This window comes from Stegodyphus dumicola, chromosome 3 (genome assembly GCF_044657685.1).
Source record: "Stegodyphus dumicola isolate Sdum_Otavi_A_Nest chromosome 3, ASM4465768v1".
Lineage (NCBI taxonomy): Eukaryota > Metazoa > Arthropoda > Arachnida > Araneae > Eresidae > Stegodyphus > Stegodyphus dumicola.
In genome coordinates this window covers 36,391,452-36,404,874 of record NC_140770.1, presented here as the reverse complement: position 1 = coordinate 36,404,874, position 13,423 = coordinate 36,391,452, and the positions used below count along the sequence as shown (strand labels likewise).

Below are 13,423 nucleotides of genomic sequence, written 5' to 3'. Positions count from 1 at the left end.
AGTTCACTTTATGCAGATTCTTATGGTGTCATTTACTAGAAAGGATAGGAAATGTGGTGCTGCCACCTTTCATTAACCCTGAAAGCAATAAATGGCATGGGGATGAACTGAAGTCGGTCACGTGGAAGCTGAATATCACATCACTAGGTCAAAAGCTCACTCTGAGACTTCTCAACATACAGATTTCTTTTAGAATGTAAATGTATATTCAATCAGTAAAACGTTAAAAATGAAAAAAAAAAAAAAAAATTTAAGAAAGGGTGCATGTCTTGTGCAGCTTAGCTATACATGTCAAAAAATTATTTCGCTAAAAAATAAAATATAAATATGTGCTATAATTATTTTTACATCTTTTATGCATTGTCACTCCATCATCAGAATCTATATTATTACAGTTTTAACTGAAGGAAGATATGCAGCCATTCTTGAACTGTTGGTTGCATTAGAATCTCTTATCTGGTTATCTGGGTTTGGGTATCTATATAAAATTTAGTTTAGTTTATTTGACTATGACAAAGTACTCAAGAGCTATCTGCCTAAGGGAAGGGATAGTTTTGTCAAGTACTTTCTAATATCTGAAGAAAGTGCAATAATAAACAGCAAGCTTGGAAGGCAAAGAAGAGAAGGAATACACGGATAATACTTTGAAGGTCCAGATAAGACTGATTGACTTCTATTAAATAGTCTTAATAAAAGATATATTAAGGTTCAGTGTCTTAAATACCTTTTGAAAACAAAACAGATTTCCTACCTTAACAAAATTTTAACTGTACCTATACCTAATTCAGAAGTCAAACAACAACCTATACCTACCTAATTATACTTATTTTAATTATAGCTATATTTTAATTATACCGGCATACCAAAAAAGTTAAAAAAATTGCAACTGACACTTTTATCCAGAAAGACTATGGCATAAAACAGTCAGAACTCAATTTTTTACCACATAAAAAGGTGTACCATCCCTTTTTTCTGATCATCTGTACTTCCCTTTCATACAACCATTAATGATTGGTGATTAACTTTTCACCAAGTTAAGATGCAAAAGAAAATACTCATTTTCAAAAATGCAGGTGCAATTAAGAATTGCAAAAAGCAGCAACCAATTAGCAAAAGTAAAATTGCAAGAAATAGCTATAACAAAACACCTATTGTTTCCCTATTATTCTCATGTACATACAATCTGTTTTTTCTTTAAAAAAACATCAGAACTGCATAAATTTGGCATTGCAGATGCTGTTGTTTACCTCTGCAAAGAAGAATTTGTTTTGCATTGAAAAAAAATAAATTCACAGAATTGCACAAATTCAGCACTGACACACAAATTTGATCATTTATGAAGCATAACTTCATGGAATGTGAATTTTTGCATTCTCTACTGATAAACAAAATGCTATATTTCTGAAGAAATGCAGCACTTTCTTTTTCAACAGCCGGCAAATTCCACAGCTCCACTACAACTCCTTACAAGAATAAAAAATGCACTCAGTGCAACAAAAACAAACATTAGTGACTATCAAATTTCAGAATGGAAACATGAAAATCAACACTCACCTGCTGCACGTACTTGCATACTGAGGTTGCCACATATATACACTTTGGTCACATTATCAGATGCCTTTTTTGGCACCAAAACACCTTGCTTCATGAATACTTTTCAATAGGTGTGGATAATTTGTGTGTGTGTGTATTTAATTACGGCAAAGCACACTAGGGCTATCTGCCTAAGGGGAGTGATGCCTTCGTGGAGGACTTTCTAAGGGAAACTGGCTCATATACATGTTACACATTGTGAAAACCACGAAAACATCCATGCAGCCAGCCCGTTCGTGGGATTCGAACCTCACCGAACTACCAGTGCTCAATGACTTTACTGCTCGGCCGCTGGTGGGCCATGTGGATAATTTGAAAATATCAGTTCTTTCGAACAGCTTTTAATTTATAACAATTAATTCACAAACATTTATTTGCAATAAACAAATATTTCAAAGCAATAAATTTTGAAAATGTGAATAGATAAATCATTATTAGCCAATCAAATTAGAGTAAGACAAATCAGCAAACCAAAGTATTCATATAAGGATAAGGAATATAAGGTATTTCATATAAATTATTAGGAATTTTCACCATCCTTGCAATCAACACCTCAACATGTGTCAAAATACCATGACTGACTAGAACAATTTTATAAGAGAGGTTTATTTGCTAGATTTACTTAGATTAACCTATAGGACAAACAGGTGAGTCTGGAAAAATAGTTGAAACTGACTCCAGTTTGTTCGTACAGGGGGGGGAAAAAAACGCTGGCAGTGTACTTTCACAACAGTGGATATTTGGCGGCTTTTGCCATGAAAGTGATGAGTGCTTTCTTGTTCACATTCCAAATTAGGAAGTAAGCACACTAATATCAACAATTGTAGATCATGTAATGAAAGGACTGACAATATATTCAGATTGTTGGTGAGCCTATAAAACAGAAGAGCTTGAAAAGGCTGGTTTCAGCCATTTAACAGTGAATCACAAATGTAATTCTGTTGATCCAACAACTCTGCTTACACTCAAAATGTGAAAAGATTGTGGGGCTCTGTTAAATGGGGAAACAAAAAGCAAAGGCGTATGAGCCGACATTATCTAGAGTCGTGCCTTTTAGAATTCATGGGACAGAAATCCTCTGAGAAAGATAAGCCTTTTTATGCCACATTAAAAGTAATAGCAGAGAATAGCAGCCACAAACTACATGAGAACAGTTTAAATCTAGTGATATTTTTGATAATGGAGATCATTAAAATCAAGTAGTACCAAGAAAACATACACTAGATGTTACTTTCACATTTTTAGTTGCACATCTGCCTAGCAAGTAAGGGTTTCCTGAAGTTGAATGCCTCTTTTCTTCAAGTTCTTGTCTTCTCTCAAATTCATGTAAGAGACCCTTGCTGTGTATATTTTCTTCAGGTTCCCAGCTATTTTGACAGCTGTGTTAAAGGAAAATTTTCATTTGAAGTAAATTTTAAAATCATGAAGTGCAACATATTTAATACATTTCAAATGTAAGAAAAGAATACAAAAAATATAGCTATTAGATTACACACACTAATTCCTGGATAGTTTCATGCTTGATTAATTAGAAAAAGAATGAGTTTTGTCATTAACTACTGTTGAGAAAATTAGAAACTGTTAATAATAGAAATGTTAATATACAAAGAGTAGACAACTCAATTGGTAGAAAAAAATATTTACTATATCATAATAAATACATTTGTAAATAATAAATCTTATAGATATTCATTACAACTTATTAACAGTTTAAAAAAATCTATGTTTTGAAATGTTAACTGTAAGAAATGTCAATTGAAAGCTGCTCTTAAAATAGTATATCATTCTAGGAAACTTTAGTGCATAAGATTTTAACGACATGGAAGAGAAACTAAATTTTATTTCGCACTATGCAGTCAAATCTTGATTTCACTTAATGATTTTTTTCAGGTTAATAAATATTTTCCATTTTTCTCCATCAAAGTTAATGAAACGGCATTTTATCATCATCTTAAGAAATGGGTTCTTAACATATTTTTCCATTGACCATGAAAGTTAGCAGAGATCATGACAAATATGAGCCAATAATTCTGTCAGAAAGTTTGGAAGGAGTAGATCGCTCTTTACTTACTTACTTAAATGACATATACATTTTGTGGATATAAAACATCTAGAACATTTAAATAAACAGGAGCTCAAACTTATGTCAGTCGTTCTGGCAAAAGTTTGAAAAATTGAATTGCTCATTATTTAGTTAATTAACAGATGCAAACTCTGAATCATACCTATTAATGCATACTTTTTAACGAGTATAAACATAAAAATAATAGTTAAATTTCACTGTTCTTAACAAAAACTAAATTGACTTATTGAGGGTTAAATAGAGCAATATAGCAAACATCTATGAATGCATTATGTCACACTTTAGCATTATTAGTGCTAAATCATACTATTTGGCAAGATTTTTTTGTTTGTCAAAAATGGTTGATGGGAAAATATGCAAGTACCAAGAACTGTCAAAATTGTCTACTTTTCTCCACTTTTAAAATTTTTGGTAGATTTTACTTTTCGCCGAGACAGTTTAAGGGTTATAAAGCTTTGGCCAACTTATTTCTATCTGCAATTCATGTAATCTTATCATACTCTGAAAATTATTATTATTGCAGTTCACTAGTGTCTTGTCTTAACTTTACAAACGCACAAGCATTAAACTCATTAAAAGTTCTTGTTTTCTCCAGATAAGCTTAGTATTTAGTATCTTTCACAGAAAGTAAGATAACTCTCTGCAGTCTATCAGATAACATCTTGTAGGGCTGCTAAGGATAAACAGTTAACTAGGTACTAGAAAGTATGCATCACAAAAATATTATTTTTACTTATTAGTTATCTGGAATTGAGCATTACGCTTAAAAAAAAAAAATTCTGTGGATGCTGCTTAGCTACGGCTTATAATATAGCTTCACAGGAGTTATCTTTTTAGAAGCATTGTGTAAATCTGCAGAAATTAATACATTCATTTACCCTTTTCAATGAATTTCAAAGACATGTGAGAGAAATAATGAACTGCAAATACCCATGCATTTAAAATAAGGGTTATATTATTTAATTATGCAAAGCAAACTATGAATTCTAAACACATTTGAGGAAAATAATGAACTGCAAATACGAATGAATTTAAAAGAATGATTAATTTATTTAATTATGCAAAGCACATTAGAGCTATCTGCCTAAGTTCCCTTGTGCAAGCCTTTTCAAGTGAAACTGTCTAACATTCATTCATATGCACATACAGAAAGTGATGAAAATGTCCTTACAACAACCCATATGCCAATAATTAATCATCTTAGCCAAAGCCACTGTAACTAAAATAATCCTAGTCATTTTGAAGTCTCATTTGAGCCCTCTTCACAGTTAAAATTACCATTATTTCAACCTACAGGAGAAAATAATCCAACATAAACCCTTCTTTATCTTTAGTACTCTTCACAAAAAAAGGGTAATAATGAATTCTGTAAAGAAGCTACCAAATTTGAATTTCAAAAACTTACTAATTTTCAGATTATTTATCTCTTGACACTGATTTCTTGATTATTAAAGTATAATATGATATGATAATAATGAATATGATAACAATGAATCAGAGTTTGTTAATGAAGGAGAAATACAATAAATCACAATCTTAGATGCCCTCTATGAAAACTGGAAAAACAATTATAAATTAAATATGAAATAACAGGTATGGAATTTAAAAATGCTTTCTGAAATATTGGCAATGAAATTGTTTGAACTGGAGAGGAAAATCTCTGAAACAAACAAAGGTATTCATATCACATTTCTTTTCTAAACTAGAATTTATTTCAGGACATAAGCTTTTTAAAATTTCATAATTATACTTTGTACATAAGTACTTTGTACATACTTTGTACATATTTTTAAATAAATCTTCACATAGAAATAAATATATATTTTTTATGATTTATGACATATTTGTATATCTATAATAGTTTCTTATGGTTCAATTATGATGAAATTATTATGGTTTAACAAATAATAATGCAGACATCTGAAAGTTTTTTTTAAATCTAGATTCAACTACTTAAAATGCAATATACAGAAAGTTGTTTTGTTGAAAACTAACTCAAAACTCTTCTCACTGCAAGGAATATTAAGCTGAGGTAGTTTATTTTTTCAAACAGTGATAGAAAACAGTTTTCTCTTCCACTAACAGGAGATCATTTACATTTAAATTGAAAATTTTTTAAAGAAAAAGTAAATTTTTAATTAATTCTATTTACAATTTACAAAAATCTAACATATAGCCATTTAATCTCTGCTTCGCTTACAATGTTATCAATTTGCAATATCAATGTAAACATCTAATAATATGAAGAATATTTACAAAATCTATGGCATTTTTTAATTTAGATATTTATGTCTATTGTGAAAATTTATTACTGGTTTTTAAATTTAATCTTTATTCGCTTATTTTCCAAATGCATTAAGCTTATAATAAAACTGATATGAGAAAGATTATTACAATATTATTACAACCTTATTTCTCTTTTCTCTCAATTCAAGAAAAATAGTTATAACTTTCAATTCTACTTTCCTTTGATTTTAGTTTTACACATGAATATATGCATTTCTTCAAATTTTCAGTAGAAATGTAATTTAACTCTATCTACAACATTTATGATATACTTCCCCTAATTAATCAATGAGTTTACCGTCAGCATCAAATGAAGCTACCACTATTTTACCACTCCACCCATTATTTTAATTAGACCATAAACTATTTTTATACACTTATATATACATAGAACATTTCCATTCATGAAAATTTTCTTATTTCACTACTTTATAAACATCACTACTTTACAACTACTTTATAAATTTTAGCAATATTTTTTCTCATTAAATTAGATTGTATATTTTCTCTGTAATTGAATATTATGATAATACATTCTTTAAAACCGTCTTCCAAATAAAAGTACATTGCACTTAATCAAACAGATCAGAGTTCATAATGGAAAAGTGAATTGTTTAATTCTGTAGCTTTCAACAGCAACATGTGATATATACGATGTGCTAAATAACTTTAATAATCTTTAAAATAAATCACTTGAACATTTATACCCTTGATTTTTTTCAAAATTAAATAAATTTGCTTTGGAAAAGAAAATTAGTGTACAACTTTGAAAATAAATAATTAAATTAGCTCTATTTTTATAATATATTCAAACTATAACCTTACTCTGATAAACAACTTTCTGCTTATCCTCAACTTATTAACATAAAAATTTAATTTTATATATCATGGCAAAAATATTTTTCAGTTTAATTTTTTTTCCATAATACAGAATTCTGTTCAACGAAGGAAAATAAAAATTAATGCAAAAATATAGAGATTTAAAAATTATTTAAGAATTTTATAAGACAAAATTAATTTACGAATATTACATGAAAAAAATCTACACAAAGGAAAAACATACTCAGGGTATCCCTTCCATTTCAAAAGATATTCAGAATGTCCATGAACAATGCGTTTGGCGAGCACTTTCTCAACTTGATAAACTTGCCTTTTCTATAAAAGTTTAAAACAATGTTTCTAAAGAATTGAACATTGAAAGAAGACTGCTCAATAAACAAGACAGTAGGAATTGTGATTAAACAAGTTTTGTCTACAGGCATCATTTAAATGAAGAAATTAGCATTGAAAGTTTATTTGTGCATAAAGCATGAATTTTCAGATTTAGTACTAAAAATCACAGAGGTTGGTTCAAATTCTGAAAGTATGTAAAATAAAATCTCTTAGTGAGAGGAAATAAAATTGACAAACAACTGAAAATGCACACAAAAATATAAAAATTAATACTGGTTTCTACAACAACACAGATCCAGTGAATTCACATCATTTCAAATTCTATTCCTTTCATCACATATATCTTTCATCACAAATATGTATAAAATAATATACAGAAAATTTTAAATTTCCAAAAGACAAAATTAATTTAAGCTTTCCAAATGTTCCAAGTGGGTTTCGAAGTTTCATTAATTTAGGCTTCCCAAGTTTCCAAGTGTTTCTATTTTCATTTTGAGTGACTTAATATCACAGCAAAGCATGCAAAAGCTACAGTTTTAGGAAGAAATGACTTTATTGAGAACATTCTAAAAAACAAATTGAATATTGTATATTTGTACCACATTTACCACTATTAGAGGAAAATCAAAAAGACACCAAACTAAACAGCCTCTTTTATCAATAGAATACAAATCTATGTTGAACTTCTCGTGTTTTGTAGACTATATATATATAAAACATATTTGCTGCTTTATTTAGTTTATTAATTATTAAGTAAATAATAAGCATCAATAAATAAAATTATATAAGTATTAAAGTTAAGCTATTTACAGTTCATTATAACACATTCATGACAAGTGATGCGAGTTCAAACCATTTCCAATTCTATTAATGGTTGCCGCTGATGTGAATTCACATCATTTCAAATTCTATTCCTGGTTGTCACTGATATAAATTCATGTCCTGCTATTTATAACCGAATGCTAAAAATCTCAACAAGCCCATTGCTTGGTAATCCTTATCACATTTTCTCCCTCCCAGGTGCTGATCTTGTCTCTTTGCGGTTATTTTTACAAGGTCTGCCATATACAGGAAGTAAAACTTACATCATATATCACCATTCACAGATAAGCTAGGGTGTAAAAGGATGTGAGATCAATGAGTAACCATTAAAGTTCAAAAGCAAGTAAAGAGTGACATAAACAGAAAGAGCTTTTGTACACATTTCTGTGCATAAAAATTAAGGACTTTTAATAATGACCCTTAATGAAAAATATTAAGCACCTATGAGAATGAATTTAATAAACAAAAGCAATTATCGATACCTGAACTTCACTTCTAAGCCTACAATACAGTCTTATAATACAATTCTAAGAATAAAATAAATTAATATTGAACATAATTATGCATTTAATTTATGATAATGATTCTATTCATTTAATTTATGATAATTATAAAATGATATGAGGATAATTACACATAAAAAGCTACAACATATATATATTTCTAAGTAACAATTCACAACAAAATATTTATGCATCTTTTTAATTTGAAAATTTTCCAGATATTTTAGTTAATTTACTTCATTCCTCTCTTTAGCACTTTTTATACATTTATTTGTTTCAATAAATAAATCACTGCTCCCACTAGTGTCTGCTTCATCTCCTAATTTGTTAATTCTTTAACAATATATCTTTGAAGAATAATTTTCTTTATGTAATCATATTCTTTCTCAGTAATTTTCTCTTCATTTTAGGATTTCAGACTTAATTGAAGATTTTGTTATTCTAAAGAACTGCATGCATTTAGAATATATAGAAGATGCTAATTTTATTTTTTTAATATTAATGAATATTGAGAATAAATATGAAATAATATAAAGGCCAGTGCCACATCCAGTGTGGCATAATTTTTAGAAATTAATTAAACACTGAGAACAGACTTTAAAGATTAGGAATTACTAAAATTTTAGGATTAGGGATTAATAAAATTTTTAGGATTGAGGACAGATACTGGACAAAACCCATAAAGGCCAAATTCACCACAGGACCTATAGATATTGCACAGGATGGCAAAATGCTTAGCCCTGTGTATGGTACACTGAAATATATAACATGAATCTTTTAAATTGTCCGTTTCCAATTTCTTTATTAAAAGAAAAATTCCTTTCTACAGATGCCAGTCCATGTGACAAGATTAAAACCACTTCTGCAATTTTCAACTTTATGTCTAGTCAAAAGATGAAAAAATAAACTGAAGATAAACATGTTAAGAAAAAGACTTTCCAGCATCAAAAGAAGAAAATTCAAATAACTATTTTTTTACTGCTCTTACAAAAATTCTCCAAAAAATAACAAATTCATTACAAATTCTCTACAAAACCCACTCATTATGTGTTAATGTCATGAAGACTTTTTTTTTTTTTTTTTCATTTTATCACATTTTAGGATAAATTTTGCTTTTAAATCCATTTAAACCTTCTGAGATGCCAGCTCTAAAAATTATCCTACTCCGTATGACCAAAAAGCTGGAAGATTTTTGAATAAAAACTCAGAAAAGAAGAGTTTAAAGTGATTTTTTAAGAGAAAAGACACACATTTGAATATTCTGAAACAACTACATGGGAACAAAGTTATGAAAAAATATTAAAAAAGGCAGATGAAATTAATTTTTAAATAATTAAGTAGCTGTTTTGCTTTTGCCTGGAAGTGCTTCGGAAACTGTGCATTTGCTATCATATTTATTTTTCAGAATCAAAATATTTTTAAGACGCCAAAATGGAAAGTAAATCTGACATGGAAAAATTAAAATGTTTTCTTTTAATGCTATTTTCTTAATAAGCGTATAAGGACATGGCATGAACAACGAACACGTAATCAGTCCCAAAACATCACGCATGATTGTACACTGCAGCAGTTGGCCCTACTTTTGTTTTAATGGACAATAACGCATGTCCCCATAGAGCTGACATCGTCGATGACTACCTGGAGAGTGAAGGGATTGTGCGTATGGCGTGGCCAGCATATTTGCCCGACCTTAATCTCATTGAAAATCTTTGGAATGTTCTCGGCCATGCTATATCTTCACATTTCCCACCTCCAGTCACTCTTGTTGAGCTGGAAACTGCTCTACAAGAAGAATGGCGATTGCTTAATTCTGCGGTGGTTGACCAGCTAATTGAAAGCATGGTCACAAGGTGTAAACTTTGTATACAGATAGGGGGGATCACATATCCTATTAATGTCCTTTATTTTTTATTTTATGCCATTTATTTTCACTTTATACATAATTCTGTTTAAGTCTCCAGTATATCATTATCTGATAACTTACAAAAATTTAATATTGTTTTCATTTCTATATATAATTATTGACTTTGTTTTATGCATAAATATATATGCTACTTTCCTGCCAAATTTTGTGTCAAAGCAGTATTTGTTGATTTTTTTGCATTTTACATCTTCATGCTTAACTTTTGAAAGTGAGTGTATTTAACAAACTTTAAAATAATTTGCTGCCAGCCGGTATAATGTTTAGTGATCCTGACTGCCGTAGTGATGGGCTTGGGTTCGAATCCTAGAGAAGGTATGGTTTTAACTGTCTTTCTCTCACTTCTTTTAAATAAAAACAGAAACTTATGGCACCATGTATACATGGACAATTACTATGATAGCTGAAAAGTTATTGAAGAAGAAAATGCGTATTTATGGTAGTATACACAGGAACAAGGGTTTTCCAAAGGAACTAAATGATCTCATATTGAAAATAGGTGAATCTGATTTTCAGCGCAAAGGTGAGGTACTATTTCTCAAATGGAAAGATGTTTGAATGATATCCACCATATACAATGACCAGACTAGAAAAATAAATTTAAAAACTGTGCAGCAAGTTTGTAAGCCTAAGTGCATAATTAAATACAATCAACATATTAAAAACTTGCTGAACAATATCTTTCATATTATTCATTTTTCTAAAAACCTATCAAATGGAGAAAAAGGCGTTCTCATGTTTCTTTACAATTCTCTTTGTTTTGTATCGTAAGCTCAATCCAAATATCAAAACAACTTTTCAAAATTCTTACGAATGCTGGCAGAAGAATTGATTGCTTCTGTTACTAAACATCACGATCCTGAAAATGTACCAAGTAGTAGCTCAACAGCAGTGTGCCGATCACTTCACTATGATCTTCCTTATAGGCTTTTAGGTGACACGGCAACACACCAGTTGGAAAAAAACGCACACTCGGGAAAATTCCAGTGCCCACAAAAACACTGTAGAGTCTGCAAGGCTGCAATCACACATTAGTTTGTTTCGGAAGAACAACTGTTTGGAATAACTTTTCTGCTTTGTCACAACAGCCAATCACCACAGATCACTTTGGGGTTAACATAGATATTCATTTAATATATTAGAACTGCAAAAGGAATCACAAAAACAGAGCTACTAAAAAGAGGTATATAGGAATCTTTCTCTTTATGTCTTTAAGTAGCAGTTTCATTTTCAGCCACAGATAAACTGAATGCTGACATAATAGATGTATCATTGATAAATAATAATTAGGGATAAATATAAACATACATTGAAAAGTATGCTGACAAGCTCTTCATTCATATAGTGATGATACATCATCAGAATACCTACTGTATTCTGATGATACCTACTGCAACCTCTCGATGTCATTTCTGCATACACATTTCATTAAAAAATCTGATTATTTCAATCCTCTCCAGCACGACCATGAAAACCAAGCAGATGTGCTTCCTTACGAATGGTATTCATTGAAACAATACTCCCGGATGCCTGTTGAAACTCCACAGCACTTGTCGGCCTCTATCTCCCAGTTTAGTTGATATTTTGGTACTTTTCCATTTCGCCAGCACAAATCTCACTAAGCAGACTTTATTGGCGACAACATACAGTATAGGCATAACAAAAGGTTAACAAATGTTAGTTCTAAGAATTTTTTAATTTAGAGGCACAAACATTTTAATATCATTTTTAATTTTCTCAAATGAGTCTTTTGTTTCCTTCTCTACATGAATTCTGTGAGATAACTTTTCAGATGATGATGTGCCATTCCACTGTGTTTCATAGTTCGCAATTTGGGGCTACCCCATAGTCTTTCTATTTGCATTCCAGTTTTTTGATCTACAAAATTCTATTTATGATTCCCTTTGAAATGTTTGAAACTTTTCTCTTCCAGTTTTTCAGTGCAGTATGATTTCCATGAATCCAAATATATTACAGTTCCTTTTTGATATTTTCCCTAATTGCTTCTAAGATAATGCTCATGGATCGGTCTGGCAGCTTTACAAGGAAACATTCATTTGCTTTACAGCAAGCTCCCCCAAAGATCCACTGTTGTGGCAGAATCCGACCCACAGAGTTTTTGCTTTTCGTGAACATACTTTAGTCCACTTCGACGAACATACCAGGTCCTCCTATTTTCTGTTGTTGACGTTTAAGCAAAGAATCCACACAAACCGTGTGCATGTAGTTATTCCAGTTCCTAAATGTTCCGTGATCGATATCCAATTGAATGAATTTTACACCATTTAACTTAATTCTTTGCTCCAACCATAAATAAATCTCACACACTTCAAGAAATTCAATTTCGATGACTCAAACCATTTGCCTTTGAAGGTAGTTCTTTTACTGCGACAAATTGAAAGGTTGCAGCAGCACTGAATTAGTCTCTGAATTACAATTTCATTTCCCGATTCTTTATTATCACAAGTAGCAATTTTAGGCAAAATCCCTTTTGTTTGAAAAAAAAAAAAATGTGACAGACTCTTTCTCTGTTCTGAGCAAATCCTAAATTTTCATTGGTTTATCATCCATTTTTGACACATTAGAAAAAAGACGTGACATAACAAATGGCTGCGACTTGTTTTGAAGATGTTGCGGTAAAAGGTTACCAGGCGGGATATGCTGTTTGACATTGGATGTATCATTTTTGACAACTTTATTGCCTGCGCTAGGCAAAATGGTTAAGTACCGATATTTTATTTTCCTTCATATTTATTTTTTACACAGACTGTCAAGACATGCAACTGCATTCCTTTTTTTTTTAATAAAAAAAAATGTTTTGATGATGTAACAGTACGTATTAGAAGTAAAAGCACTTTCAAACAATGTTTGTTCTGTAAAATCTAATTAAAACTGGCTCTGCATTTAATTTCATATCACTCAACTTCATCCCATGCAGATACATACAGTTCAGCTGGTGAACGAAATGTGCCTGTTTTTGTACTTTTCTTGTATTATTATAATAAATGAAAAAAAAGTGGAAGATATAGTTTGTTGGCAAGA

At 30.3% G+C, this 13,423-nt stretch overlaps 1 protein-coding gene across 1 annotated transcript in view; it reads right to left on the bottom strand.

The window, feature by feature from the left end:
• Positions 1–13,423, bottom strand: part of LOC118197742 (uncharacterized) — an 84,261-nt gene that overhangs the window by 53,064 nt on the left and 17,774 nt on the right. The window contains exons 5-6 of the mRNA XM_035369283.2: positions 7,026–7,117; positions 2,813–2,972 (exon numbers count right to left, since the gene is read on the bottom strand). Coding sequence (XP_035225174.2) covers positions 2,813–2,972; positions 7,026–7,117 — 252 coding nt within the window. The remainder of the gene's footprint in view (positions 1–2,812; positions 2,973–7,025; positions 7,118–13,423) is intronic.